Raw genomic sequence first — 26,655 nt, 5'->3', positions numbered from 1 at the left:
AAGAACCAAAGAGCACAGGGTCCTCATCTCTCTTGCCCCCTAACCCGTGCACCTGTCAAAGTGCCTTATACCTATTGGCACTCAGTGCACATTGGTTGAATAGTGTGTGATGCTAGTATTTGTTGACTTCTGGCCGTGTGCCAGGCACTACTGTAGATGTCCTGCCAGCTTCTCTCCTTTTTGATTCTTAAAATAACATCTGCATTTTATTTTTTAATGCTTATTTTTAAGAGAGAGAGAGAGAGTGAGGGGGAAGGGATGGGGAGGTGGACGGAGGATCTGAAGTGGGCCCCCAGATGACAACACAGAGCTTGATGCAAGGCTCAAACCCATGAACCATGAGATCACGACCTGAGGTAAAATCAAGAACCCGACGTTTAACCGACTGAGTCACCCCAGGCGCCCCCAGTAGCTGCATCTTAAGGAATCTGAGTCTCAGAAAGTTACAGAAAATCAGAAAAGACAATGTGGCCTATATGGGTTCTAGCCCCAATATGTCTGCCTCCAAAGGCCTATCTGCTTCTCCAGTACCAGCCTGCAGACCTGAAGAAAGCAATTTGCAGTTACTAAGCCATGATCTGATCCTGCAGGCTTTCCACAACGATGTCTCTCTGCCAGCAGGAGTCCTCATAGCCCACTATCCCCCTGAAATGCCACTTGTTCCTGCTGATCCCCCTGGCCTAGCCTAGGAGCACCCCCCATCCCCTCAGTGTCTTACAAGGGTCAGCAGGCTATGGTCTCCAGGCCAAATCTGGCCCACCCCATTTTGTTCAACTCTAGTGAAGAGTGAGGATTTTGCATCTTTAAGTGGTCAAGTGAAAAAGAACCATACTGTTTTATGACATGTGAAAATTCAGTGAGGGGCGCCTGAGTGGCTCTGTTGGTTAAAGTGTCCGACTCTTGATACTGGCTCAGGTCATGATCCCACAGTCATGGGATCGAGCCTCATGTCGGGCTCTGTGCTAACAGCCCAGAGCCTGCTTGGGATTCTCTCTCCCTCTCTCTCTGCCCCTCCCCCATTTGTGTGTGTGTGCACGTGTGCTCGCTCTCTCTCAAAATAAATTTTTTTTTTAAATTAGATGAAATTTCAGTATCTGTGAAGAGAGCTTTATGGGAATACACGGTCATCTGTTTACATATGGTGTGTGCTTTCACACCATAGTGGCTGTCACAGTGACCAAATGGCCCTGAAAACCTGAAATAGCTGCTACCTGGCCCTTTACAGGGGAGGTTTGTTGACCTCTGAGATACCTAGTACTTACTGATCCCTCAAGCTTCAGGCTGTTATTGAGCCTTCCCTGATCACACCAGCCAGATCAGATCCCACCAGACTGTCTCATTTCTCCTCCCTCCGAAAAAAAACTTTTTTGACAAAACAATTTTGTTGTTGACAAAACAATTTTGACAAGTTATTTCTTAACTCTGTATGATTATTTATTAGAAGATCTATTTGTGAAATATCATACATGCTTAAGTATTTTGAAAAGTTATACAAAGTCAGGAACCAATGTAATTCCTTCTAGATTTATCGCTCAGTCTCCCTGATGCTGTGCCTTGTGTTGCTACAGTGTTCACTGTTGAACAATTATTTGTAGAATTAATGAAGGGCTATATAAAAAGCAAATTGCTAGGGGTGTCCGGGTGGCTCAGGAAGTTAAGCTTCTGAATGTGGCCCAGGTCATGATCTCACAGTCCGTAAGTTTGAGCCCCGCATTGGGCTCTGTGCTGACAGCTCAGAGCCTGAAACCTGCTTCGGATTCTGTCTCCCTCTCTCTGTCCCCCTCCCCTGCTCACTTGTCTCTCTCCCTCTCTCTCTCTCTCTCAAAAACAAGTAAACATTAAAAGATTTAATAAAAAAACATTTAAAGAAAATATGATACACACAGAAATATTTTTTTAAGAACAGCAAATTGCTAAGGGCAACTAACTGGGCATCACTCTTTGCCAATTCAGACTCCTCCGAGTCTTAATATGATCCCATTTCCCATTCTGCAGCCCATGTCTGGGGACTGTGTCATTAGGCCCGAGATAGTATAGTAGCCACTAGTTAAATCTTACACTTCTTCTCTCACTGGCCTCAGCTGGATGAAGGCCAGCATTATCAGGCCATGGGAGTTCCAACCCTCCGTGGGAAAATTATTGGCCGTTTTCTCTCTTTGGGAAAAAATTATTGGATGTGTCTTCTGTATAGTAAAAATTACTGCCTTGCATCTCAATTTCCAAGCCTTTTCTCTCCAGGGGCAAAACTGTTGCCTGCATATCTCTGAAGGAAAATTGCCATCTGCCTCACTCTGTAGTTGTGTCCCCATTATGGGGAAATTGTCAGCCATGTCTCCAAACACAGAAGCATGCCAGCTGCACTTCTCCACAGAAGAAATGTCAGCAGAAGTGAGCAATTTAAAACCCCGTGCGTGATTTTGAGTCTGTGCCCTTCTCGTCATGAACAGACCTTCATGTCTGCCTGCCTTGTTTCCTTTATCCTCCCTCTCCTCTGCCTGAATCATCCACACCCAGGTCGCAGTGAAGTCTAGCACCAAATCCCAGCCACCTGTACCAAGGAAGGTGTGTTCCAAGTGATAACCCAGAGACAAGCTATTGTGTGCCTGGGTTCCAGTCCAGTTAGAAGACCTAGAAATCGATTTCATAACTGGTAGCACTTACAATCTGACCCTAGTGGAAAAACACTCCTTTAATACCACGTCCGCCCTAAGCACCACCTGCTTGTTCCCTGCCGTCTTCCGTGTGATTCTGGGTCCAGGCATGGCGCTAAGTGCTCCAGGAAAGGTCCATCTCATCTGTCCCACAGCCACCCTATAAGGTAGCTAGCCACTCCTCTCATCTCCATGTGACAGCTAAGGAGTATGAAGCTTGGAAGAAGGCAGGTCACTTGTCCAAGGCTTCACGACTCATAAGTCACAGAGCTGGACTTTATCTTAGGCCTGCCAAGCCCGGAACCACCTGTGGCCTCAGCCCCCACACCATGGCCGTAAGCTCCTGTGCAGTGTCTACTGTGAGGGCCAGTGCATGGAGCCACATGCAGGAACCACCTTTTCAAACTGGTTTCCCTCCAGCCTCTCTTCTCTTGTCCCCAGAGCCCACCACGGGCATGTGACATGCTTCCCGCTTGGTTTTGTCCCCATTGTAACATAGGTGGTCTTAGCTTTAGGTTCCTCCGAACTCAGCAGTTTTCTTAATTCTTTCTCTGTTTTGTTATGTCACCTCTTCCCCAGGATTCTGATACTGGCTTAGGTTACCCTGTCATCTGAGTTCTGTCAGGTGAACAGCACTGAGCTATGCACCATGAAGAATAATACTCTTCCTCCCATGCAGACATATTCATATCTGCTCATGTTATAATACAAAATTCTTTCTGCACCGGACACCTCATGCAGCCTATAGAACTTAAAAGAAGTGTCAGTTGCTTTTGCCTATAGCATTGCAGTTCCCCAGAGGAACTCTGTACTAGAGAAACTCTGGACTGCAAGGATTTGTCAAAAAAAAACAAAAAACAAAAAAAACAGTGGGGAGGGAGACGGTGTGATCAAGTAAGATCTAAAGGCAGGACAAAGCAGTGGTTCTCAACCAGGAGCAGTCATGCCAGCCCAGGCCACAGTTGACAGTATCTGAAGACTTTTTGGTTGTCCCACCCAGGGCTTGGAGACTTAGTGGGCAGAGGCCAGGGATGCTGCTAAACATCCCTCAGTGCCCCAACAACAGGGAATTATCTGTCCAAAATTCAATAGTGAAAAAGTTGAGAAACCTGGATTCCTAAAGAATCATTCATTTTTCTCTGCCTGCAGGACTTCTCAGCACCTTTAATAGGCTAATTGTAATGTCAACCCCCAAAACTGAATAGGAGTTTCCCAGGCTCTTTTGACCTTAGAATCTAGAATCCCTGACATATTCCTGAGTGCTCTGCTGAAGTCACCTTGGGAAGGCTAGTCTAGAATACTGGGAATTGGGAGAGGAAAATTAAAAGATGAGATCACTGGAATTCATAGATCTTACCATCTGAGAGGTGGGAGGCACGTGGTAGACAATCCTGACTCACATTACAGACAAGAAAATAGTTCCACAGAGCTGAGAGTGGTCCAGCCATTGAAATCAGAGGCAGATCAGAGGTTAAAAGCATAGGCTGGGAACAGACCAAGTGAAAATCCTTGTCGTGCCTCCTACCAACAGTAGGATCCATGCCTGAGTTGACTGACCAGACTGATTGTCCAAAAGGGAAATAATACCTGTGAATACTGAGTAGGTTGATATATGCAAAGCACCCAGTGTAACAGAATAGGTATTAGGAGCGGCTAATTTGTGTCCAGCCTGGATTCCAACAGCATCCTCCCCTCCCAGGCTGATGTCCTTTCCAGTATCCCACGATGGTTTGATGGGTACATGAGGAGATAAGGAGGAGCCGAGGCACAGAAGTGGGAGCTCACAGGGGCATATGGAACATTAGAGAGCCCATCAGAGAGAACATTAGAGAGAAATGATATTGACAGAATGAGGGAAGGCCTGATTGTGGAGACAGTGTAATAGTAAAGCCTGTATCTACTGCTCACTAGCTGTGTGATCCTGAGCAAGGCTACTCAGCCTATCCTGGTCTATCTCATCAATAAGGACAGGGAGAATATCTCCCTGAAAAGTTTGAGCAGTAAATGGGATAAGGTGTGCAAAGCATGAGGACCAAGAAATGATAGATGTCATTACTGTTGGCAGTTGTCATTGGGGTCTCTGACACACTAGCTCCCTGTTGGCAAATCTGACACTTGCCCAGTGCCTCAGTCTGGACTGTTAGGATTGTCATCAAGAGTGTTTCCTCACCAAGGGAGCAAAGTTCTTCTCTCCATCACAGGTCTCTTCTTTCCTGCTCCTGATGTCTTTGTGTTTTAGAAGCTAGTTGGAAACCATGTAGGTCAGCAGAATTTTTTTTTTTTTTTAGACAGAGAAAGCACTAGTAGGAGTAGGGGGAGGGGGGATAGAATCGCAAGCAGGTTCCACTCTCAGCTTGGAGCCTGATGCGGGGCTGGATCCCATGATCCTGAAATGATGAGCTGAAATCAAGAATTGGATGCTCATTGAGGAGGGCACTTGTTGGGATGAGAGCTGCGGTTGTATGTAAGCCAATTTGACAATAAATTATATTAAAAAAATAAAAATAAATAAAAAAAGAATTGGATGCTCAACTGACTGAGCACCTAGGCGCCCCCAGGTCAGCAGGACGTTTAATGCCAAGCCAGAGGTTACCAAGAGAAAATACTCAAGCACTGGATCCTTTTGCATCATGTGTTTAGTAAATTACATGGACCACACAGTGATGTTCTGTTTGTATTCCACTAGCTCCTTTCTTTCCCTCTGATAATGCAGTAAAATCTCACTTATTCATGTCTATAACTAAATTTGTGTGATTGTTTAATATGTGTTTCTTCCTCTGGCCTGTGAGTTCCATGAGAGTAGGACTGGATCTATCTTGTTCCTTGTGTCCTTGGTATGTAGTACAGGGCCTGGCCTGTGTCCATCCAACAACACATGGTTTTTATTTGTGTGTTCTAAGTAATGTACTAAGTACTCTGCACATGTGTCATTGCATATCAAAGACACTTAAATAACTGACAAGTAATTGTTCAGGGTGAATTAGTGAAAACCTTGAATTACAGATGACTTCCTATGGAATATATTTTTTCATACTTTTCAAGGAATTGAAACAAATTTGAGGTGAATAAAGCATTGCTTTGATAGGTTCCTTTCAGGACCTGTTGAATTAATAGATAAGTATTATTTTCCTGTAAGACTTAAAATGAGTTGTCAATATCCATTCATCTAATGTATTTACTGAGTATGTCCTAGGTTTCAAGGAATATAGCATGACAAAACAGACAAAACTCCCTCCCCTCATAGACCTTAGGTATTAGGAGACACAAAATATATTAAAGGTCAATGCATATAAACTGGAGGAATGGGGCAGTGGGAGGAGGGGTTGCCTCACTGCTGACAGGCTACAGACATTAGAATTCAGGGGTGAGGAGTGCCTGGGTGGCTCAGTCAAATAAGCATCTGACTTCACCTCAGGTCATGATTTTGCAGTTCGTGAGTTCGAGCCCTGCTTCAGGCTCACTGCTGTCAGCACAGAGATCCTCTCTGTCCCTCTCTCTGCTCCTTCCCCACTTGTGCTGTCTCTCTCAAAATAAACTTTAAAAAAATAATAATGCAAGGGCTACAGGTGGCCTGAGGGTCTGGGCTTCTTGTGGTGTAGACATCTTCACAGGGTCATACAAAGTCCTGAGGTCCCCAACCTATGCTTGCGGATGATGGTGTAAGGCTTGAACCCATGAGCCTGTTGTGTAGAAACTGTGTTTCATAAATATTGGGAATGAGTTTTTTCTTTTGAGGACTTTGGCTTTATAAAAAGGATAGAATAGAACCAAGCATCATTAAGAGCCCCTCCACTCACTGTCCTCTAGTTAATGCACAATTTAAAATATTTAGTGTCATCATTAGGGGGAAAAGAGCCTTTCTGCTTGGTGATTCGGTGATTCTATGTAGATTCTACCCTGGTTACCTTCTTACAGCTACTAAAATAAGGCCTTGTACATGACACTAGGCAGAATTGATTCATGGTTTAGAACAAGGACTTGAAAGCGAGATCTGAGTGCAAAGTGCAGGTGTACTTCAGTCTAGCTGTATTGTCCCCTGGTGACACAACCTCTATTTTACAGATGTGAACAATTAAGGTAGAGAGAGGTTGTTCACATCTGTAAAATAAAGAATTATTGTTTCTATGTCAGAGAACTGGTGTAAGGATTAAATGAGATAAAGCATGTAAAGCACAGGGCCTGGAACATAGTAAGCTCCCTGTCAGCAGAAATTATCAGTACTATTCAGTGTTGCTGCTGAATGAAAGAAAGTAAATCATCAACTTGGTATTAAGACTTGGATATGCGGGGCACCTGGGTGGCTCAGTCAGTTAAGCGCCCGACTTCAGCTCAGGTCATGATCTCACAGTCTGTGAGTTCAAGCCCCGCATCGGGTTCTGTGTTGACAGCTCAGAGCCTGGAGCCTGCTTCGGATTCTGTGTCTTCCTCTCTCTCTCTCTCTGCCCCTCCCCTGCTCATGCTCTGTCTCTCTCCGTCTCAAAAATGAATAAAAACATTTAAAAAAATTGAGACTTGGATATGCATACACATGGTATAAGGTGCCAAGTGCTATGCTGGCCATTACATTACCTATAGCCTGCCCTCTGTGTCGTACATAAGAATGGGTAGTGGGCTGATGAAAGAATTGTCTTTCATCTCACCTCCATCTTCTGGGGCTGTCATTTTCGGGCCTTACAAGGTTGCTACAGTGGCATCCCAGTAGGCCACATGTGTGGAGAACAGATTGCTAGGTATAACCTTGTAAACATTCTTTATGTCATTTAAATAGCCCACAAGTTCTGTAGTCCTCAGTCCCAGAGTCTCAGTCTCAAATAAAATATGATTGGCTGATGGAGAAGCAGGGCATGCTAATGAGGATAAAAATAGCTCCTGACATTTATTGAGAACCTACAATGTGTCAATCATATGTTCTGAGCAATATGCATCCCCCTTCTGCAGCTGGGAAAACTGAATCTCGGCATAGTAAATAAAATGTGAACAGCTGGTAAGTGACAGAGGCAGAAATTGATGGACTCCAGAGTAGGTCTGCTTATCCCTTCCCATTGACTGCAGGTGCATCAGGTGGAGATGACCAAGCCTCGGGGCTCCTGCTTGTCTATTGAGATGTTGGCATGGAGCTTGCCTGGCGTTTCTAAGTGCCCAGTCCTAATGAGATTCCCTTGAAGGGAAACTAATGTGAAAATCTAGTTTTCAAGGCCAGGGGCCTTCATTAATGCTTGATCAAAATCCAAGAGGTTTTTCTGTTTCACTGGGCTTAATTCTCAAGTTCAGTTCTGATTGATGAGGGTTTTTTGTTGTTCTCTTACATGGTTAGGTGAAAATTACGATTTTGGTTTGGCTGTTCCAACAAGGTTTGAAAAAGAACTCATTGTAGTCGTGGGTTTTTTACATAGAATTGGATACTGACTCTGTGTAGAGCAGGAAAGAGCAATCTCTGGAGGATATGTTAGCGAAGTAACCTGCAGACTGGTGTTTGGTTCAGCCTAAGATTGTGATACAAACATTTAAGTGAAACCATACTCAGTTGCCATTATTTTAGGTTAAAAATAAGTATGGGCAAATGTCTGTAACTGTGCATCATACATGCTGAGCACGCAGATGGCAAAGAATTCATTCATTTATCTAACTTTGGTTCTAATCAAGCAACACATGTTTATTAAACATTTGTCTTTAAGTACAAAGAAAGTCTTTAAGTACAAAGAAAAACCAAAAAGAAGCTCGCACTGCAATTGCAGTAAGACAAACATGCAAAGTGTTAAATAGCAATGTCAGAGTACCAGAGGTCTTGTTAAATAAGTGGGCCAGACCAAATGTGGGGGGCTTCCGTGAAAAAAAATTATTTAAGGCAAAGATGGTATGCGAAGGATGAGGCGTAAGAGCCCAGAGGGATTTCAGTCTGTGAAGACAGAACAATCAGGCCTAGAAATGGGAACACTCAAAATATACCTAAGCTATGTTCTATATATTCCATTTGAACCAGAGAAGTTCAAAATCAAGATCGACATGTTACAACAACTTTTGATGGGCTCTGTTGTCCAACTGAGGGGCTGTGCCTTTATTCGTGTAAGTGGAAATCAGCTGAAGCTACTGAGGTAAGAAGTGCCTGGATAGCAGAGCAAAGGGACAATATACACAAAAGACAAGACTGAGGCTCAGCAAAGCAACACTATTAAAAACCATGACCGAAGAGATAGGAAAATAAATGTCCACACAAAAGCTTATGCATGAATATTCATAGCCGCATTATGTGTAATAGCCAAAAAGTAGACACCCAAGTGTTTATCAACTGATAAATGGATAAACCAAATCTGGTATATCCATACAGTGAGTTATTATTCACCCATCAAAAGGAATGAAGTGCTGATTTCCACTAGAGCATGGATGAACCTTGGAAACAGTTTACAAAGGGAGAAAGTAGTCACAGGAAAACCCTACATTGTATAATTCCATTTATGGGAAATTTCCAGATTAGGTAATGTCATACAACCATAAAACAGATTAGTCATTTCCTAGGGCTGCAGGAGTAGGGAAGCAGAAGTAACTGCAAATGGGTATGGAATTTTTGAGGGTTAGTTGATGAAAAGTTTGAAATTTAGATTGTTGCAATGCTTATACAAGTATGTGATTATACTGACAAAAACAATGAACTATAAACTTCAAATGAGGAAATTGTACAGTATGTAATTTTATATCTAAAAAAACCCATAAACACATTTTTAGGCATCTCAGATGACTCCAAGTTTTGATATGTGAGGTGACCCACAAAGACCAGGGGAGTTGTGTAACAGAGGTAGACCCATAGACCTGGAGCTTGGAAATGCTCAGGGCTAGATCCATCAATGTACAGGCCCATGTGAGTCCTTCCATGAGAAGGAAAATACAGAAACCAGTAACCACTTTCTGCTTCCAGGGAGATGACGATTCTCTATTAGTACCTTACTCACATTCTGAAGATTCTACTCCAAGTTAGACTGTTGTCTTTCTAGCTGGCCCATACATGGTAGAGTTAGTTGAAAAAGATGTGCTCATTTTGTCTTGTTTTGCTTCTGCCGTGCAGTTTTTGAAGAGCCCGAAGATCCAAGCAACAGGTCGTTTTTCTCTGAAATTATCTCTTCGATTTCGGATGTGAAGTTCAGCCACAGTGGGAGGTATATCATGACCAGAGACTATCTGACCGTTAAAGTCTGGGATCTCAACATGGAAAACCGCCCCATTGAAACTTACCAGGTACGGACCACCACCCACCCATAGTTCCATAAGGCACTTCCTTTGTGGACCTCCAAGTCAGCTTCTGCCTACAAAGGCTTACAGTACACAAGAGTAAAAGACAGTACATCGTCATAAATTCCATAAAATGGTCCAGCCTGCAATTGCTGTAGGATTTAGACAAGGGTACAGAAGGAGGAGCTTGGCTTCAATTTAACCCATATCTACTGACCATTTAAATGTGGGATGGATACTGCAGATACAGAGGTGAACAAGACAGACACGGTCCTGCTCTCTTTGAGCTGTGTGATGGGGAAGCCAGGTGATGAACAGGGAACTGAGTAGGCCGTGAAGCAAGAGATGGTACTGTGTGCATGGGAGCACACACAAGGAGGGTCAGTCTGGCAAAAAGAAACCCTAAGGCTGAGTCTTGAATGACAGGAGCTAGCCAGAAAAATCATATTGTTAGAAGGACAGTATGTTCATAACTGGTGTGTTCAGAAAGTTCTTCTGCCCATGTTCTGTATTCAAGATATCAAGAAGTCTAGAAATCTAGGCCCTGGTAAAGAACATTAGGTTATTTTGTCTTCAGGCTGAATACAATGGAAAACCATTAAAAGGTTTTGGAGGAAATGATGAAAGTTGGGGCTCTGGAATTGGCAGCATGCGGTTAGAGGGAGAGGCAGGAGGAGAGTCTGTGAGTTTCACTTGCTGATTTAATATGAAGAGAAGAGCTACCAAGAAGTGTACAGGTTTTTGGCTTAAGCATTGGCTAAATGGTTGGTAGGTTTATGGACCAAGGGAACAAAGGAGAAGGCAGTGTGCAGTGTTTAGAATGGCTTTTTCTTAGAAGAGGAAGACCAGGTTTTGAGGTAGAAATGATTTGAGGAAGTTCATTTCAGGTAAGAGCACAATGGAAGCAAAGATCAAGAGGCAGGAATAAACTGGTCTTTTTAAAGATATTTTGGGTTAGATTAAAAGAAGTACAAACATTCTAGACAGGGATTTAACTTACCTATTTTTCTTGAAACATAATTCACATACCCTAATATCCATCCTTTCGAAGTCTATGTGAGTGTATTCACAAAGTTGTGGAACCCTCACCACTATCCCATTCCAGAACATTTTCATCATTGACCAGCACATTCTGGCTATGCTAGGGAGGAGAGCCTATAGGGGGACATAGTAGCAAACACAACAGTAAAGAAGTTATTGCAACATTCTGGCAAAGGCTGAGAGTAGCTCAGATGAGCTTGTGATGAATGGAAGTGGCCTAATTCTTGTAAAATCAATAGGAGTTGACAACAAATTGGATATGTGATGTAAGAGGAAACGAGGTTTTTTTATCCTGCCCAATTAGGAAAATGGCAGTGCCATTTTATGCAGATGAGGAAATCGAGAATTTTGTTTGGGACATTTTGGGCCAAATAAACATCCAGAAACTGCAAGTAGGCAGCTCAGTTGGAGTTTGGGTATATCTTAGCTTAAAGAAAAGAAGAGGTCAGGACCGTGCCCTGGGAACCTGGTATTTACAGGTTAAGGAAAGGCAAACTAGGAGGAATGTTCTGGGAGCCAAAGAGACTATTTCAAGGAGAAGGTAACACCAACTACTAAATGCTGTTGCTCAATCAAATAGGAATGGGTAGAAAATAGGCCAATGGATATAAGTGGAGGTGAGTGGTAGTAATGAAGGTCTGATTTGCGTGGGTTTCAAGAGAGACTATAAATGGAAGATGTGAGTGCAATGAGTACAGATAACTCTTCCAAGAAATTTTAGTTTGAAGGGCAACAGAGAAATGGAGTGGTATCTGGAATGGGATATAGGCATAAGGAAAGTGTATCACAGTATACTTTATGCTGATGGGAATAAGCCAGTAGAGAAAGAATAATTCAAGCAGCTAAGTGCTTGAGGGAAGCAAGATGGAACAGGTCCACTGTAGAATTGGTCTTAGTTGAGAAGATGGACAATCCATCCATCAAAGTCAGGAGGTTTGTAAATTTTGTGATGGGAACAATAGATGATTTCTTCTTATTGCTTCTATTTTCTCAAAAGAAGGAAGGTTCATTAGTTGAGTGAGAAGTATAAAACACTCATCTAAGACTGAGTTGAATACAGAAGTGTTGTAGAGTTGCTCAAGGATCCACTTGAGTACAATGGAAGGAGAGAGAAAGTGGATGGACCACTAAACCTCAGGTAGTAAGGAGGGAAATACTGGGTGAAGAAAAGTAGACAGGAAAATGGATTTAAAGACTTAATGGAATCAAGATAGTAAAGGGAGTGAACTAAAAAGGTAGGAGGTAGCAATAAAGTAGTACTTGTTAAACAGGTACACTTAACAGTCATGGCAAGTCTCATAATGACCAAGGAGGCAAAGGAAAAAAACCACTGAAAATGATGAGGCCAAGTAACTGAGAGACCAGAAGAATGATGGCAGGGGATCTGGGTGTTACAATTGCCTCAAGGAATGTGGCAGAGGGACTCAGAACTGTTGCTGACTCTAACAAGGTAGACAGCAGGGAGTCTTCAGAAGAGGTAAGGAATCATGGTCTGGAGCAGCAAGGAGCCCACCTACTCCACCTTGACACATATGAGCGAAAGTCCTGCTACTACTGTGGCCACAGGAGAAGCCAACCTTTCAGAAGAAATTCAGAGAGAAGATTGAGGACCCCCCAGGACTTTGACCAACTGTGAGTAACACAAGGTCCTATGAGAAGGTTTGGGGGCCAGAAATGAAGACAACATATGTAATTGAGATAGTTTGTGGTTGAAATAACCTGCCCTATATATTTGGAGTCTTACTGTCCCCTAGATCCTTCCAGACTTCAGGGCCCCACTTCACAGCACTTACCTTCAGGCTCTCACCTTCAGCCCAGGGCTAGAGCCAACTGGAACGTCATCTTCCAACTACACAGACAAACATCTAGTGTTACGAACTCCATACCAAACAGAGGGCAATGTCGAGTAGAACCTGAATGTGGGTGGTGTTGACAGGGGTGTAGCCTGCTGGCAAGCCTGGATTAGAGAAAACTGGATTTAGGCTCTTCAGTGGCAGGAGCAATTAGCACTTTCATTTTAGAGAAAGGCTTTAAGAACAAAGCTAGTTTTAGAACACAGTGAGCTGTGACATGGAATAATAAGCATTTTAAGAGCCTGCTTCTCAAACCAAGTTCAGCTAGTGGTAGATGTGGAAATGTTCTTTGTCAAAGGCTATGAAATAGGTATCCTAGCACATGTATTGAAATGCAGTGTTACAAAAGTGTATTTCAACTTTACATAGCATATTTCAAAGCAATTTAAATTCATATGCTATATAAAAATGTTAATTTATCAAAGATGGTAAATAAACTCTGAATTCCTAGAACACTGTTGAAAAAGACTGTGAGGGCTGGCCCATAGGGAAATAATTCCATCATCAGTTACTAATACCTTCCCTAGGGAGTGAAGTAAGTAATGTTCCTGCTGTGTATTTTCATACATGCATCAACTGGTCTCAAGCATCTTTCCAGGAATAACAAATTGTAGACTTATCTATAATTAGCTATTTTCAAGTTTTCCTACAGAACAGGGGTTGGCAAACTGTGGCTGGTGGGCCAAATCTAGCCTCCATTTGTTTCAGTACAAGAAGTTTTACTGAAACACAGCCACATCTGATCATGCATATATTGTCCTTGGTTGCTTTCACAGTACAGTGGCAGAGTTGAGTGGTTGTGACAGAGACATTATAGCCCACAAACCCTAAAATACCTGCTGACTCTTCACAAGGGAAGTTTGTCAACCCCTGAAATCTAAGAACCAACCAATAGAGTTGACTCTTGCTGGGCCTCATGAGCAGTCCATTAACTGTACAACACCAGGCTTCCATGAGTTCATGATTTAAGAACCTCTATGTTGAGAGGTTCAGTTTAGTGTCAAGAAAGCCATACACAATAGGAACATGGACAACAAATATTTAGAACATGAAGAAAACATCAAACTGGGTGAATCTTAAGTTGTCTCTTGCTCTGTATATTAGATGTTTCTAATGAATGTTCTTAACCTTCTCTTCTCTGATGGAGGTTGGTCCATCTTGTTTGCCTCAGGTTTTCTTTCCTGTTTTAGCAACACAACATAAAGATAACATACCTTCATATTCCATGTTCTTTTTCTGTAGAGGACTTGAAGCCAAAGCAGTAGGAACAGCCCAAAATTTAGCTGTTGAGGAGGAGAAAGTATTAGTTCAGACCAGATTTTCCTTTGGATCCCTCCTGACTTTTGTTTTTCAAGAACTATTTATAGTTTTGGGCAATGTGGTTCCTCCTAATGGATCCACACTTCCAAACCACCCATGTTTTGATATGTTCATAAAGAAGAGTATAGGCCGAACCAAAAAAAATTTTCAATCATTACAGTGAAAATAATCATCTATCCCCTTCTTAGAGCTTTACAGTTACCAACCATTGTAGGATTCTGAGAAGTTCTGTATCATAGAAACTGCTTAACCATGTGTTTTCAAAACCAGTTTCTCTGTTCTCAGAACACTCCACATCCATGTCTTCTCTGCAAAGTGCTCCATACCACATCAGAGGAATGAGTAGCATAGAGATAAGGCTGAAAATAAGGAGCTATTTGGCTCAAATTTTTCTCCAAAAAGTAGGAAAACTAGAGTATAGGCATGTCTCATTTTATCGCACTTCCCAGATACTGCCTTTAAAAAAATTTGAAGGCTTGTTTTAGCCCCACATTGACCAAGTCTACCAGTGCCATTTTTCCAACACATTTGCTCATTTCACATCTCTGTGTCATGTTTACCATCTCCAAGCTTTATCATATGTTATGATGATTTGTGTTGCATGATCTTTGGCATTACTATCATAATTGTTTTGGGGTGCCACAAACTGTGCCCATGTAAGATGGTGAGCTTAATGAATATATGATGTGTGTGTGTGTGTGTTTGCCTGCCAGCCTTTCCCCATATATCTGCTTCTCTTCTGGCCTCCATATTCCTTGGACACAACAATGTTGAAATTAGGCCAGGCAATAACCCTCCAATGGCTTCAAAGTGTTCATACAAAAGGAAGAGTCCCACATCTCTCACTTTCAGTCATAAACTAGAAATGATTAAGCACAGCAAGGAAGCTGTGCAAAAAGCAAGGTAGGCTGAAAGGTAGGCCTCTTACACAAAACAGTTTGCCAGGGTGTGAATGTTGAAGGAAAAGTACTTGAAGGGAATTAAAAGTGCTACTCCAGCAAACACATGAGTGGTCCAGAGAGAAAAATGAAACCAGGCCCAACATCCCCTTAAGCCAAAGTATAATCCAGAGCAAGGCTCTAACTCTCTTCAATGTTGTCAAGGGTGAGAGAGATTTGGAAGGTGCAGAAGAAAAGATTGAGAGGTTGGTTCAGGAGGTTTAAGGAAGGAAGCTAGCTGCAGAACACCAAAGTACATCTGAAGCAGCCAGTGCTGATATAGAAGCGACAGCAAGTTATCCAGAAGATCCAGGCATGATCATTCATGAAGGTGGCTACACCAAGCATCATATTTTCAATGTAGAAGAAACAACCTTCTTTGGAAAAAGATGCCATCAAGGAGTTTTATAGCTAGAGAGGAGAAGTCAGTACCTGGCAACAAAGCGTCAAAGGACAGGCTGACTTTCTTGTTAAGAGCAAATGCAGTGGGTGACTAAGTTGAATCCAGAGCTCATTTACCATTATGAAAATCCCAGGGCCCTTAAGAAATATGCTATATATACTCACCTGTGCTCTACAAATGGGACAACAAAGCCTGGGTGACAGCATGCTCTCTGTTTACAACATGGTTTTACTGAGTGTTTTTAGCCCACTGTTGAGCCCTACTGTTCAGAAAAAAAGATTCCTTTAAAAGTATTATTGCTCATTGACAGTGTACCCTATCTCCCAAAAGCTCTGATGTAGATGGACAGTGAGATTAATGTTGTTCTCATATATAGTAACACAAATTTAGACTCTCACAGCTGATAAAGCAGCAGGAGGGTTTGAAAGGGTTGACTCCAATTTTGACTTTCAAGTCTTATTATTGAAGAAATACATTTTATGAGGCTATAGCTGTCCTAGGTAAGTGATTCCTCTGATGGATGCAGGCAAAGTAAATGCAAAGCCTTCTGGAAAGAATCTAACATAGTATATGCCATTCAGAGCATATGTCACTCATGGGAAGAAGCCAACACATCAGCATTCACAGGAGTCTAGAAAAAGTTATTCCAGACCTTAGGGAGGACTTTGAGGGGTTCCAGACCTCAGTGGAGAAAAATCACTGCAGATGTGATGGAAATATCAAGTGGAGCCTGAAGATGGAACTGAGTCACCATAATCTCATGATAAAACTTCAAAGGATGTGGAGTTCAAAGAACATGATTTCTTGAGATGGGATCTACTCCCAGTGAAGATGCTGGGAAGACTGTGGAAATGTCAACAAAGGATTCAGATTATCCCATAAACTTCATTGATAAAACAACAGCAGAATTTGAAAGAATTGACTCCCATTCTGACAGAAGCTCTGCTGTGAGTAAAATGCTATCAAACAGCATCATATGCTACAGAGAAATCATTTGTGAAAGAAATAGTCCATCAATATGGCAAACTTTATTGTCTTATTTTAAGAAATTGCCGCAGCCATGAACACTGAGGCAAGACCTACTACTACTAAAAGAGGACAGCTCTCTGGAAATCTCATGTTTAGCATTTTTTTTAGCCATTAAGTATTTATTAAGGTATATACATTGTTTTTTTAGATAAGGAGATTTATTGCACACTTCATAGACTACAGTATAGTGTAATCATAACCTTCACATGCCCGAGGAAAGCAAAAAGTTTATTTAACTCACTTTGTTATGATATTCACCTTAATGCAGTGGTCTGGAACCCACAATATCTCCGAGGTGTGCCTACACTGGAACAACAAATTTAGCTTCCATTGCCCCCGGCTTCTATTTCCTCTGTGACAAAGAACCTAGAAACAAGTCAATGACAAGTCCAGAAAAGGCATCAAAGACCTCAGTAGACAAAACTATGACCCAGAAGCTAATCCTGTCCCCCACCTGTTTTTGTAAATAAAGTTCTGTTAGAATACAACCCCACTACTCATTTGTTTATGTATTACCTATGGCTACTTTCACATTACAAGGGCTGAGCTGAGAGTTTGCAGCAAGGTCATATGGCCCACAAAGCGTAAATATTTACTCTCTGGCCCTTTATAGAAGAGGTTTGCCAAACCCTGGTCAGGATCAAGAATCAGTCCTATCTTTGCCCTCAGACTCTTCTGCTTCTTTGCTCAAAAGACTCCTAACAATCACTAGAGATCTTCAGCCCTACAAACAGAAATGGCCTTCTACATCAGACTTGTACCACGTCCAGGATGCCCAAAACATGGCAGGAGAAGGAATGACAATGAGTTCAGCTACAGCAGAGTTATCAAATGCCACACATGGATTCTCTTGTCACCAAAGCAGTGAAGTAGGTACCCTGATAAGGCCCAAGACTGCAAGTGGCCATTTGCAGAGTTATACTTTCACTGTCCAAATGACTCAGAGAGCTTTTCAATACCCAAAACATCTCATCAAACATGGGATGAATGACCCAACCGTGCTGAACAGTCTCATATAAAATTCACATCCAACAATTTCATGGGGCCCCAGTGCCTTCCAGCAATGCAGCATTGATTCCTAAGCCTCTCCTGCCCTCCCTCACTCTCAGCTAATAACCTTGCTTCTTAAAATGCCAACGGGAGAAATGCTACATACTTCAGGGATGCAGGCTTTACGTCAGACTTTCCTCGGCAGCTCCACCTGCATGGATATCTCCAAATGATCATACCCAAAAACACAAATGGCACTTCCATCCTTCCACTTGCTCAAGAGATAGGTCAAGGAGCCATCTTGATTCCCCTTCTCTCATACTTCACAGGTGCATCATCCACGAGTTCTATCAGGTCTCCCTGCAAACATGCCGGGGTCCTATCAGGTCTCCCTGCAAACATGCCGGGGTCCTATCAGGTCTCCCTGCAAACATGCCGGGAAAGTTCACCATTTCCCACCACTGCTCTCGCCAAATCCAAACCATCATCTGTCAGCAGGTTATAACGAACCTCCCTGCATTTGCTGGCTTACATTATTGCAACACAGCTCAGTGATCCTTTCTGTGAGTCTCCTCACCTTTCTCAGAATAAAAGGCCTATGTGAATGTTCATCTGCCTCCACACTGGAAGAAAACACACAAAGGGTATTGTGTTCACTGCCTAGCCCAAGCTCATAGTAGGAAGGCAGTAGACATGTGTTGAGTTAAAGATGCAATGAATGGTGTCCTCTAATGCCTACTAGCCAATCAGTTTAGAAAAGGGGACTGTACCACCTTCTGGGCCCTTCTATAGGCCACCAGCTAGTTCAGCAAAGTTTTTTAATCCACACTCACCACATAAGCAGCTCATCAATCCATCCTAATATCCCCTGGCTAAAGAGAGCCCAGCCTGGATTCAGACCTGGGCCACTGGAAGAATTAACAGCTCACATCCGAAGAAGAGGTCTTCACAGAAATAATCATTTTTAAAAATAATAACTGACCCTCTGATTTATTTCCCCAACAGGTGCATGACTACCTCCGCAGCAAGTTGTGCTCCCTCTATGAAAATGACTGCATTTTTGATAAATTTGAGTGTGTGTGGAATGGGTCAGACAGGTAAGAAAGGCTGTGTGGCTAGGGAACCTTCCAAAAGGTGGGTCCTGTACTTGCCGAGGCCCTGGGCAACTGATCGTAAGGAGGTCACAGCCAAAGGGGGATGAAAATCAGGCCCCCAGCCCTGGTAGGAGTCCACTGTATGGGTCACCAGATTTCCCTTGAGCTCAGACCTGAAATGAAGGGCACCATGTGTTGAGACCCTCGAGTCCTCTTACAGGACTGGCACAGGTGAGTGTGTAACATCCACGAGAAAATCCTGTTTTACATACCAGACACCCCCAGAGCTACATCAACATGGCTGAAATGAGTAACACTAACAATCCACCTCCCAAGTTCCAACCTAAGTAGCTCAGATTATTGCCAAGTGTAATTTCTAGGTCGAAAATTATCCCTGACCACTTCTGGTGTACCCGGCCAAAGGCCCTGGTCATTGGTTAGCTGAATTCTAGTTGGCCTCATTTATCATATCCCCTCAAAATGATTTATTATTGTTTTAAGGCCTTTTATTTCAACCATACTTCATATTAGCTCCTAATGGTTCATTTTTAGTTTGACAAATACAGATGATTCCCCGACTTCCAACATGAAGTACGGGCTACTAGGAGCTGATTTAGTTTGTTGAGGAATGCGGCGCCCACACTAATGTTTGGAAGCACTCCATTTGGTCATGGCAAGGCACTAAGATTCGAGCTTTTTGTAAAAACAAGCTTTTCTGACCATTATTCGGCCTGCTTTGTCAGTGAACCAAAATGTGCCTTCCACGTAGCAGGCCTGGCAAGAGTCACCACATGTCAGAGGACCCAAGTCGCAGCACCCATTTGGTATTAGGCAGAGGGAAGAGACAACAGAGCAGCTGTGATGTAGGAACAAAAGCTCCCCAGGGGGAAGCGTTTTACATTATTTGTATATTTGTATCAATACATTGATTCATATAGAATTCGCTTTTTCATTGTTGATTAATAGATGTGTCCTATTTGTTACTGTTCCAATAACCTCTCTTAACCTAGACTCAGTAAGTACTTATGTGTCACCCCCTCACACATCATATTCTAGAATCCTGACCACAATCTGACAAGGTTGTTTTCATCATCCCCATTTTATAGTTGCAGAAACTGAGGCTCAGCCAGGTCAAGTAACCTTCTCCAGCTCAGGAGCTAGTATGTAGTAGAGACAAAAGTAAGAAGTTTTCAGTTTGAATCTTAAGTCAGCATTGTTTTTTCATAACATCACAGTTTCTTTCCATAACCAAGAAAATTCTTGGTTCAGATGAGGTTTAGAGTTTTAAAAACACAAAAATAAATAGGAAGGACTCTGTTTGAAAGCAGGTCAAGTGATGGTGGGGCCAGCAAATGGCAGTTCATGGGAAGCCATGAGGCCAAGTGGCTGAGTGCTAGGCCCTGGGGTTAGTTAGGCACATGTGGGCTGGAGGCCTGAGTGTGTCACTTCCTCGCAGCGTGACACTGTGCTTGTCACCTGTGCTCATGTGTAAGTTCCCCCTCGGGGATGAACGTAAGGCAAAATGAGACTGCGGCGGTCAAGCATTCTGCACCCTTCCTGGTAAGGTAACAACAGCTTATTCTACTACAGAGACCAACACATTTCACAACATCCATTCCCTGGGCCAGAGTAACCAAATCTAGCCATTGATCGATTTGCCTGACACAGCTGATCCAGTTCGTAAAAACCTATTTCCCCTGGCTGTGGCCCCATGCTCTCAGCTTCCCCCTCCCCTGTCTATGCCCTCATGCCATGTGAACACTGATGAGGTATATCCTCTCCCAGTCTAACCAGACCATCAGGGCTTCACCCAGAAATGAGGCCAAGCCAGCCTGTCCAGGGGCAGCCCCTGTGGGATGTTACTGAGGCAACATTATCCCCCTCTCACCTGTCACCAGTAAAGACTCAGTCCCTTGCATCTGGAAGGCTTTGGCAGTCACTGCTCTCAGTAAATCGTCAATATGCCTGAGGATGGAGAGGTCCTATAAAAACATGGAAGCCATCTGTGAATCCACTGGCAAGGCTTCTTTCCCCTCCCAAGTTCTTTTAAAATTTGAATTTGTTTACTCTCTTCCTGAGGGAAACCATGATGACATCCACTTTTTAGGTAACTTTTGTGGCAAGGCTAAATCGAGAGCTGGCTCTCAGCAGAGGGAGGACGCACACGGGTCAGTGCGCTATACGCTCGGGGTTTCTCCCACCATGCCGACTGACTGGGGACAGCCTTGGAGCTTGGGCAACATGGAGGCCCCACTACTACAAAGTTTCCAAAGTGTTCCTCCTGTTGCAACCTCGCTCCAGCCTCACAATGCTGAGGGAGGTAGGGCTGGTATGATTAAAACCACCGGACTCATTTACAGACCCAGATAAGGGATCTATCCAACAGAATTACCAAGGAGGATTATCACCGCCCTCCATTTGCCAATCCATCAAAGAGCTTGTTGCTTTTAGTGATTCAGGACTTAGACCACAGTCACATTGTTGAGCCTGTTTGGGTTTTTGGCTTTTCATAAAACTTAGGGTGTAGCTGCCCATGATGTAACACCATTAACTCCAGAAAGACACAATGGGGATAGGTTACTGCCTTTCTCCACAGCACTCAGTCACTCCCTATTTCCTCTCTACATTGCAGCGTCATCATGACAGGCTCCTACAACAACTTCTTCAGGATGTTCGACAGAAACACCAAGCGTGATGTCACCCTTGAGGCCTCGAGGGAAAACAGCAAACCCCGGGCTATTCTAAAACCGCGAAAAGTGTGCGTGGGGGGCAAGCGAAGAAAAGACGAGATCAGCGTTGACAGTCTGGACTTTAGCAAAAAGATCTTGCATACAGCTTGGCATCCTTCAGAAAATATTATAGCAGTGGCGGCTACAAATAACCTATATATATTCCAGGACAAGGTTAACTAGGAGGACAAGTTATTACTTAATAATCTCACATACTGAATACTAGTCAAACATGTTTTTAAATGTTTCTTTTGGTCTTCATTTGATGCATTGACATTAATTTCCCTATGCAGAAAACAATTGGAATAGAATTAAAAAGAGTCCAACTTTCCCAGATCCCCAGTTCTAAGAGACTTTTGTCAAACCCAATAGGTTGAGACACTTTGTTTAGAATTGAGAGCTGCCAGCTAACACTAATTCTCCATAGTTGACTTGAATTTCTGATGCTTTTATTGCCCGGTTTTCTCTGGTGGGTCCAGTGTTTTGTTCCTAGGTGTCTGCTGAGATAAAATGAGGTTGTCTGTAGTATTTAAAGAGAAAAGAGATAAGTTTTTTTTTAATTAAGCAATTCCATTTGATTGAAAAAAAATCAACAAAAAAATAAACACCGTTTACTCTTAGAGACATTCTTCTTTTTTGTGTGTGAAAAATCACAAGCAGTCAGCATCCCCTGCCCCCACAGCACTTTTTATTAACAGTCTCATTTGAACCAGAGATTTATTTCATGAGGCCGCGAAGAGGACCCAGAATGAGAAGGGAGGGGACACATCACCACTGCTATACTCTTTTTCTTTGTAAGCGCCATAGAAACAGCCTGAGAATTTGGCTAGGAAACCCCATGAATGCTTCAGGGGACATAAAGAGAACACTTTCCACACAGTGCTTCTCAGAGTTAGCTTGGCAAGGCCATGTGGGGCCAGATTCCATCTGCTGCCTTGTTATGCCTGCTTTTTGTAATTTTAAATGGCTCCATATAATCCTCTACTTACATGTTGGTTGGCTTTTTCTCTTCAACCTTTTCCAGTTTATTTATTCCATTGACTTCTAAAGGCCAAGGTCTGGTTGTTTATTATCTGGCATTCTAAATGATGCAGCAGCACCACCCCTGGCTCCTGGAGAAAGGCTGGTCTGTTCCTTTTGGGTGTGTCTGCTACCCAACCCCCTCCCTCTTCCTGGGTTTGGTGACCAAGAGTCACAATCCATCCATCTCCACCGCAGCTAGAACAAAAATGGCCCGTAAAAAATGCTGATTTGTGAAGTCTAATCAAGTATTTCTAATCCACCTCAAGCTCACCATTTAGAAAAATGCACCAAAGGGCTCTCTTCCTACAAAAATGGAATATGGGAGAGTCAAGAATCTTCCACAGTACAGTGAAGTCTGCTTGAACCTATGCAGTCTGGTTCATCCTTCCCCCTCCATGTTTACCATTCAGACTTCTTTTAAGTTCCAGAAGGTTCTGCAGGGCACAACTCTGGGAAAACTAAATGAATTCATAGGATTTATAAATTTGAAGGAGGAGGTGGGAGGTTCCCAGAAAGCTGGGTCTGAGCTTAGTATCTCCATACCTGTCTTGCTGACTCATTCCCCTTCTTAATCACTAATCTTCCATTTTGTGAGTTAACAAATGGCTTGAAATGAGCATTTTTATTTTAAAGAGAAAGTCTCTTTTATTACAAGTCCCAACTCCAAGTTTACGTTGCTTGGGAGGCAGGAAAAAAATAGGAATCCTATTTCCATTCTAAGCTACTATCCATTTAATAACAGCTTTTTGGCAAGGTAATAGCTATCTAGAACTTAAGAGAACACCACTTTGTAAGATGCATCCCAATTTCAGAAACATTAAAATATGAGAAGTACTTCTCAAAATTGAAGGATCATGTGGATAAAAGATGTGACTTTTTTCCTCAGTGTTTCTCCTCTTCCCTCAATGAAAGCCTCTCTTCAGGCATTGTCCATAAAGTGGCCCAGGTGGAAACTCTCTGGGCAGGATTCCTGGCCTGGCTGGGACAGTGTTCTTGGAGGAGACTTTAGAGAGGATCAGAAACTTCTCCAGCTGATAGAGAATTGTCTTATCAGGATAGATAGAAGGAACAATGAGTTATTCTCCAAAGTTTACTATCAGCTTCCTTATGGCCTTCTCTCTGCTCCTCTGAGACTCATCTCCTCTTTGTACCAGGTAGGGCTTGTGAGAGATCACTGTTGCTCAAACTTAGGCATCAACCAACCTCTCTGCTATTGCTCATTTAAGTCACCTTTTTTAAAAGTAACACTTAGTCTCCTCCAAAGAAATAATGATGAAATATCCATTTTAGTGTTTTTTAGACATTAAAATAATCACATACCAAGTAATATAAATGTACCCAAGTACCACCTACAATCATCTTGTGAACCATGAAGAACATGTTCCAACTTTAGGACACGTAGTAACTGCTATCAGAGAATATTCATTCGGAGGCATCAGAGAGTCCCGATGGACAATGCTTCTTCACTAACTACAGTCACCAGTGCTTCCCACAACCCATGACAGCTTTGGTCATGGTTTTGAGGGATTCACAGGCCTCCTGCAGGCTATCTGTGGATCTTCATAAAATCTCCCATGCTTAGTCCTACACCCTTGGCACATAGATCCAGAGAGTGGGAGGGATTTGCCAGAGATCTCAGAGTTAAGAGCACAGAGAAGCCACTCGAATAAAAAAGCATCAGGAAAAAAACATACAAGATTCCTGGACTGGAACAGGAGAGGAAGGTGCTAGAGACTAGACCTCAGGCAGCAATCACCACCACCATGTATCAGCAATGACGTGCTCTGTGCCAGGTACTGAACTAGGTATTTTACAATCCCAATTTCCTTCTGCCCCCATGCTGGGGATCTTCAACATCCACCCAATCAATCCCTGTTCCAGCTGACACTAAAAGCTACCTGAAAGCTGACTTGCCACACTGTCAACAGTGTGTTGGGTTCTAAGAGCCCTGCCCTGCCTAATAGTGCAACGGCTGCTGCTTGGTATGAGCCATCACTTTGCACTGAAGGATGGCAGCTGACAGGAGGAGAGGGAGTCAGAGCTTCCCAAGGCTTTATTGAAATGATCCAAATAAAACAGAGTTCCTGACATTTAAAAAGCTGCACTTGGATAGAGATCCATGCTGTCTTATCTGGAGGTAGAAGAGGATTTTGAAGTAACAAAGAAGAAACATGTAAATGAGCATCAAGTAGTGGGGTGCACACAGGTGAGTGGGCAGTAAGAACCCATTTGCTTCTTAAATCCTTAAAGTCTGGCTCCTGTCTTCACTCTATTGGACAGCTGTGTGTGGGGGGGGGAGGGCCTGTCGGTAAAGCATCTTTAAACTTCTCAGTGATCTCATAATTAACCATAGCAACACCTGTTAACACAACCAGCATATGAAAGGCAGTCAGTTGGAACCAGGATGAAGCTAAAATTCTTTTAGCTCCATACCCAATGAAGTAAGTCATCCATCTCCAATGTATTTCTTTTCAACACTTCAGGACCCATTATCCTGAAAGTTGACCCTAAAATGGTCAATCACTGACAAAGGGGAGACCACAATTTCCCTTCCTTCAAACCAACTGGCTAAGGCTCCCCTCCTACCTATTCTCCCACCCCTACAGATTCATGCTTGTCTATTCACTCTGCTGACTGCCTGCAGGGCTCAAGAGAGCCCTAGTAAGCCTAATAGCAAAGCTTTGGGGGTGACACTATAGTGCACATCCTGAGTGAGCCCTCTTCCTAATCTGACTCTATTACGGACATGTGTAGATGAGGCAGGTGTGGGGTTTTTTTTTAATGTTTTTTATTTATTTTGAGAGAGAGCAAGCACACAAGTTGGGGAGGGGCAGAGAGAGAGAGAGAGAGAGAGAGAGAGAGAGAGAGAGAATCCCAAGCAGGCTCCACACTCAGCACAGAGCCCGACACAGGGCTCAAACTCACAAATTGTGAGATTGTGATCTGAGTTGGAATCAAGAGTCATACACTTAAACCGACTGAGCCACTCAGGCACCCCAAGGCAGTGTGTTTTAAACAGTACACCCAAAGATACTGCAATCACCACTTCACCCCTAGGAAACATTCACACTGGCCCCTGAATCACTAGGTATCTGTCAGAGCTTAACCCATCCCTTCCTCCCCTATTTCTAAGTCAAGCCTCAGGAACTGCTTTCCCTTGGAATGACTAGCCTGTCATAGAAAGAATGTGGAACTGGGAAATAGGAAATGTGGATCCCACCCCTGGCTCCACTGCAAAGTAATTAAGAAACTTCTAGAAGTCACTTAACATGTGCATCAGTCACGTCGTCACCTGTGAAATAGTCACAAAACAATCTGTCCTCGCTCACAGAATTACTGTGAGAAGCACAAGAAATTTATTTACTTATAATTGCTTGGTAAGTTTAAAGCACCATAAAAATCATAACAGCAACAATTCTCACTATGAAGACATACTTGTAATTTCTCATTATCTCCCTTCTTTAAGCCCCTGAGATTAATGCCAGTATTATGTTCGTTTTGGAAATGAGGAAATAGACTCAAGTTGTCAACGTAGCCACGGGCATATAGCCAGTAAGAGACAGAACCAGGACTCCAACTCAAGATATCTCACTCTAAAGAAAGCATTCTTGAAATACTGTTTAATACATGATAGTAGCTAACATTTAATGAGCCCTTCTTATTACGGGCCAGGTTGTGTTCAAAAATTTCACATCTATTAATTCATTTATGCCTGAAACTCTAGATGCTGGTACTATTATGGTTTCCATTTTACAGATAAGGAAATGGAGGCAGATTGTGTAACTTCACTAAGTTTACATAGTTCACAAGTGACAGAACCAGACATTTTGGTCAGCATTCTTATCCTCTATCTCATCTCACATTATATATACAGTTGGAAGTTACTGATTAGCAAACAAGTCCCATATCGACCCATAAGTTCATCAATATTAATCATAAAGTGAGTGCCTGGCATGTATCATGCAGCCAGGCCCCAACAAGGGGCTGGAGTCACAGAGATAAAGCCACTCGTCCCCACCCTCCAGGAGATGACAGCCATATAGGAGCAGCATGTAATTAATTAATAATTAATAAGGAAATAGTTAATGAGGATGGATACGAAAAAAACCTTTCAGACTACATGACCTCTAAGTAGAGTATTAAAGTGGTTCAGTCAACATTCAAAACACGATATGGCATTTCCAGTAGGGAGAACAACATATGTGAGAATGGATATGGCACGGGAGCATGAAGTTGAGGTTTCTTTCATTCTGTCAGAAACACATTTTCCATTTGCCAGAACTAGCCTAGCCCTTCTTTCTTTCATTCAGTAACAAGAATGTTTTCTTATTGAGAGAGGGAGAGGGGGAGAGACAATGAGAAT

The 26,655-nt window shown here is 42.8% G+C and overlaps 1 protein-coding gene across 1 annotated transcript in view; it reads left to right on the top strand.

Annotated features, from left to right (window-relative positions):
* PPP2R2B (protein phosphatase 2 regulatory subunit Bbeta) overlaps positions 1-21,847 on the top strand; it is a 278,982-nt gene extending 257,135 nt beyond the window's left edge. Inside the window, 3 exon segments of the mRNA XM_032593136.1 lie at positions 9,709-9,878; positions 18,452-18,543; positions 21,173-21,847. Coding sequence (XP_032449027.1) covers positions 9,709-9,878; positions 18,452-18,543; positions 21,173-21,452 — 542 coding nt within the window. The 3' untranslated portion in view covers positions 21,453-21,847.
* Positions 21,848-26,655: the final 4,808 nt, after the last annotated feature.

This window comes from Lynx canadensis, chromosome A1, assembly GCF_007474595.2.
Source record: "Lynx canadensis isolate LIC74 chromosome A1, mLynCan4.pri.v2, whole genome shotgun sequence".
Classification (NCBI taxonomy): Eukaryota; Metazoa; Chordata; class Mammalia; order Carnivora; family Felidae; genus Lynx; species Lynx canadensis.
This window is presented reverse-complemented; position numbering and strand designations above follow the sequence as displayed.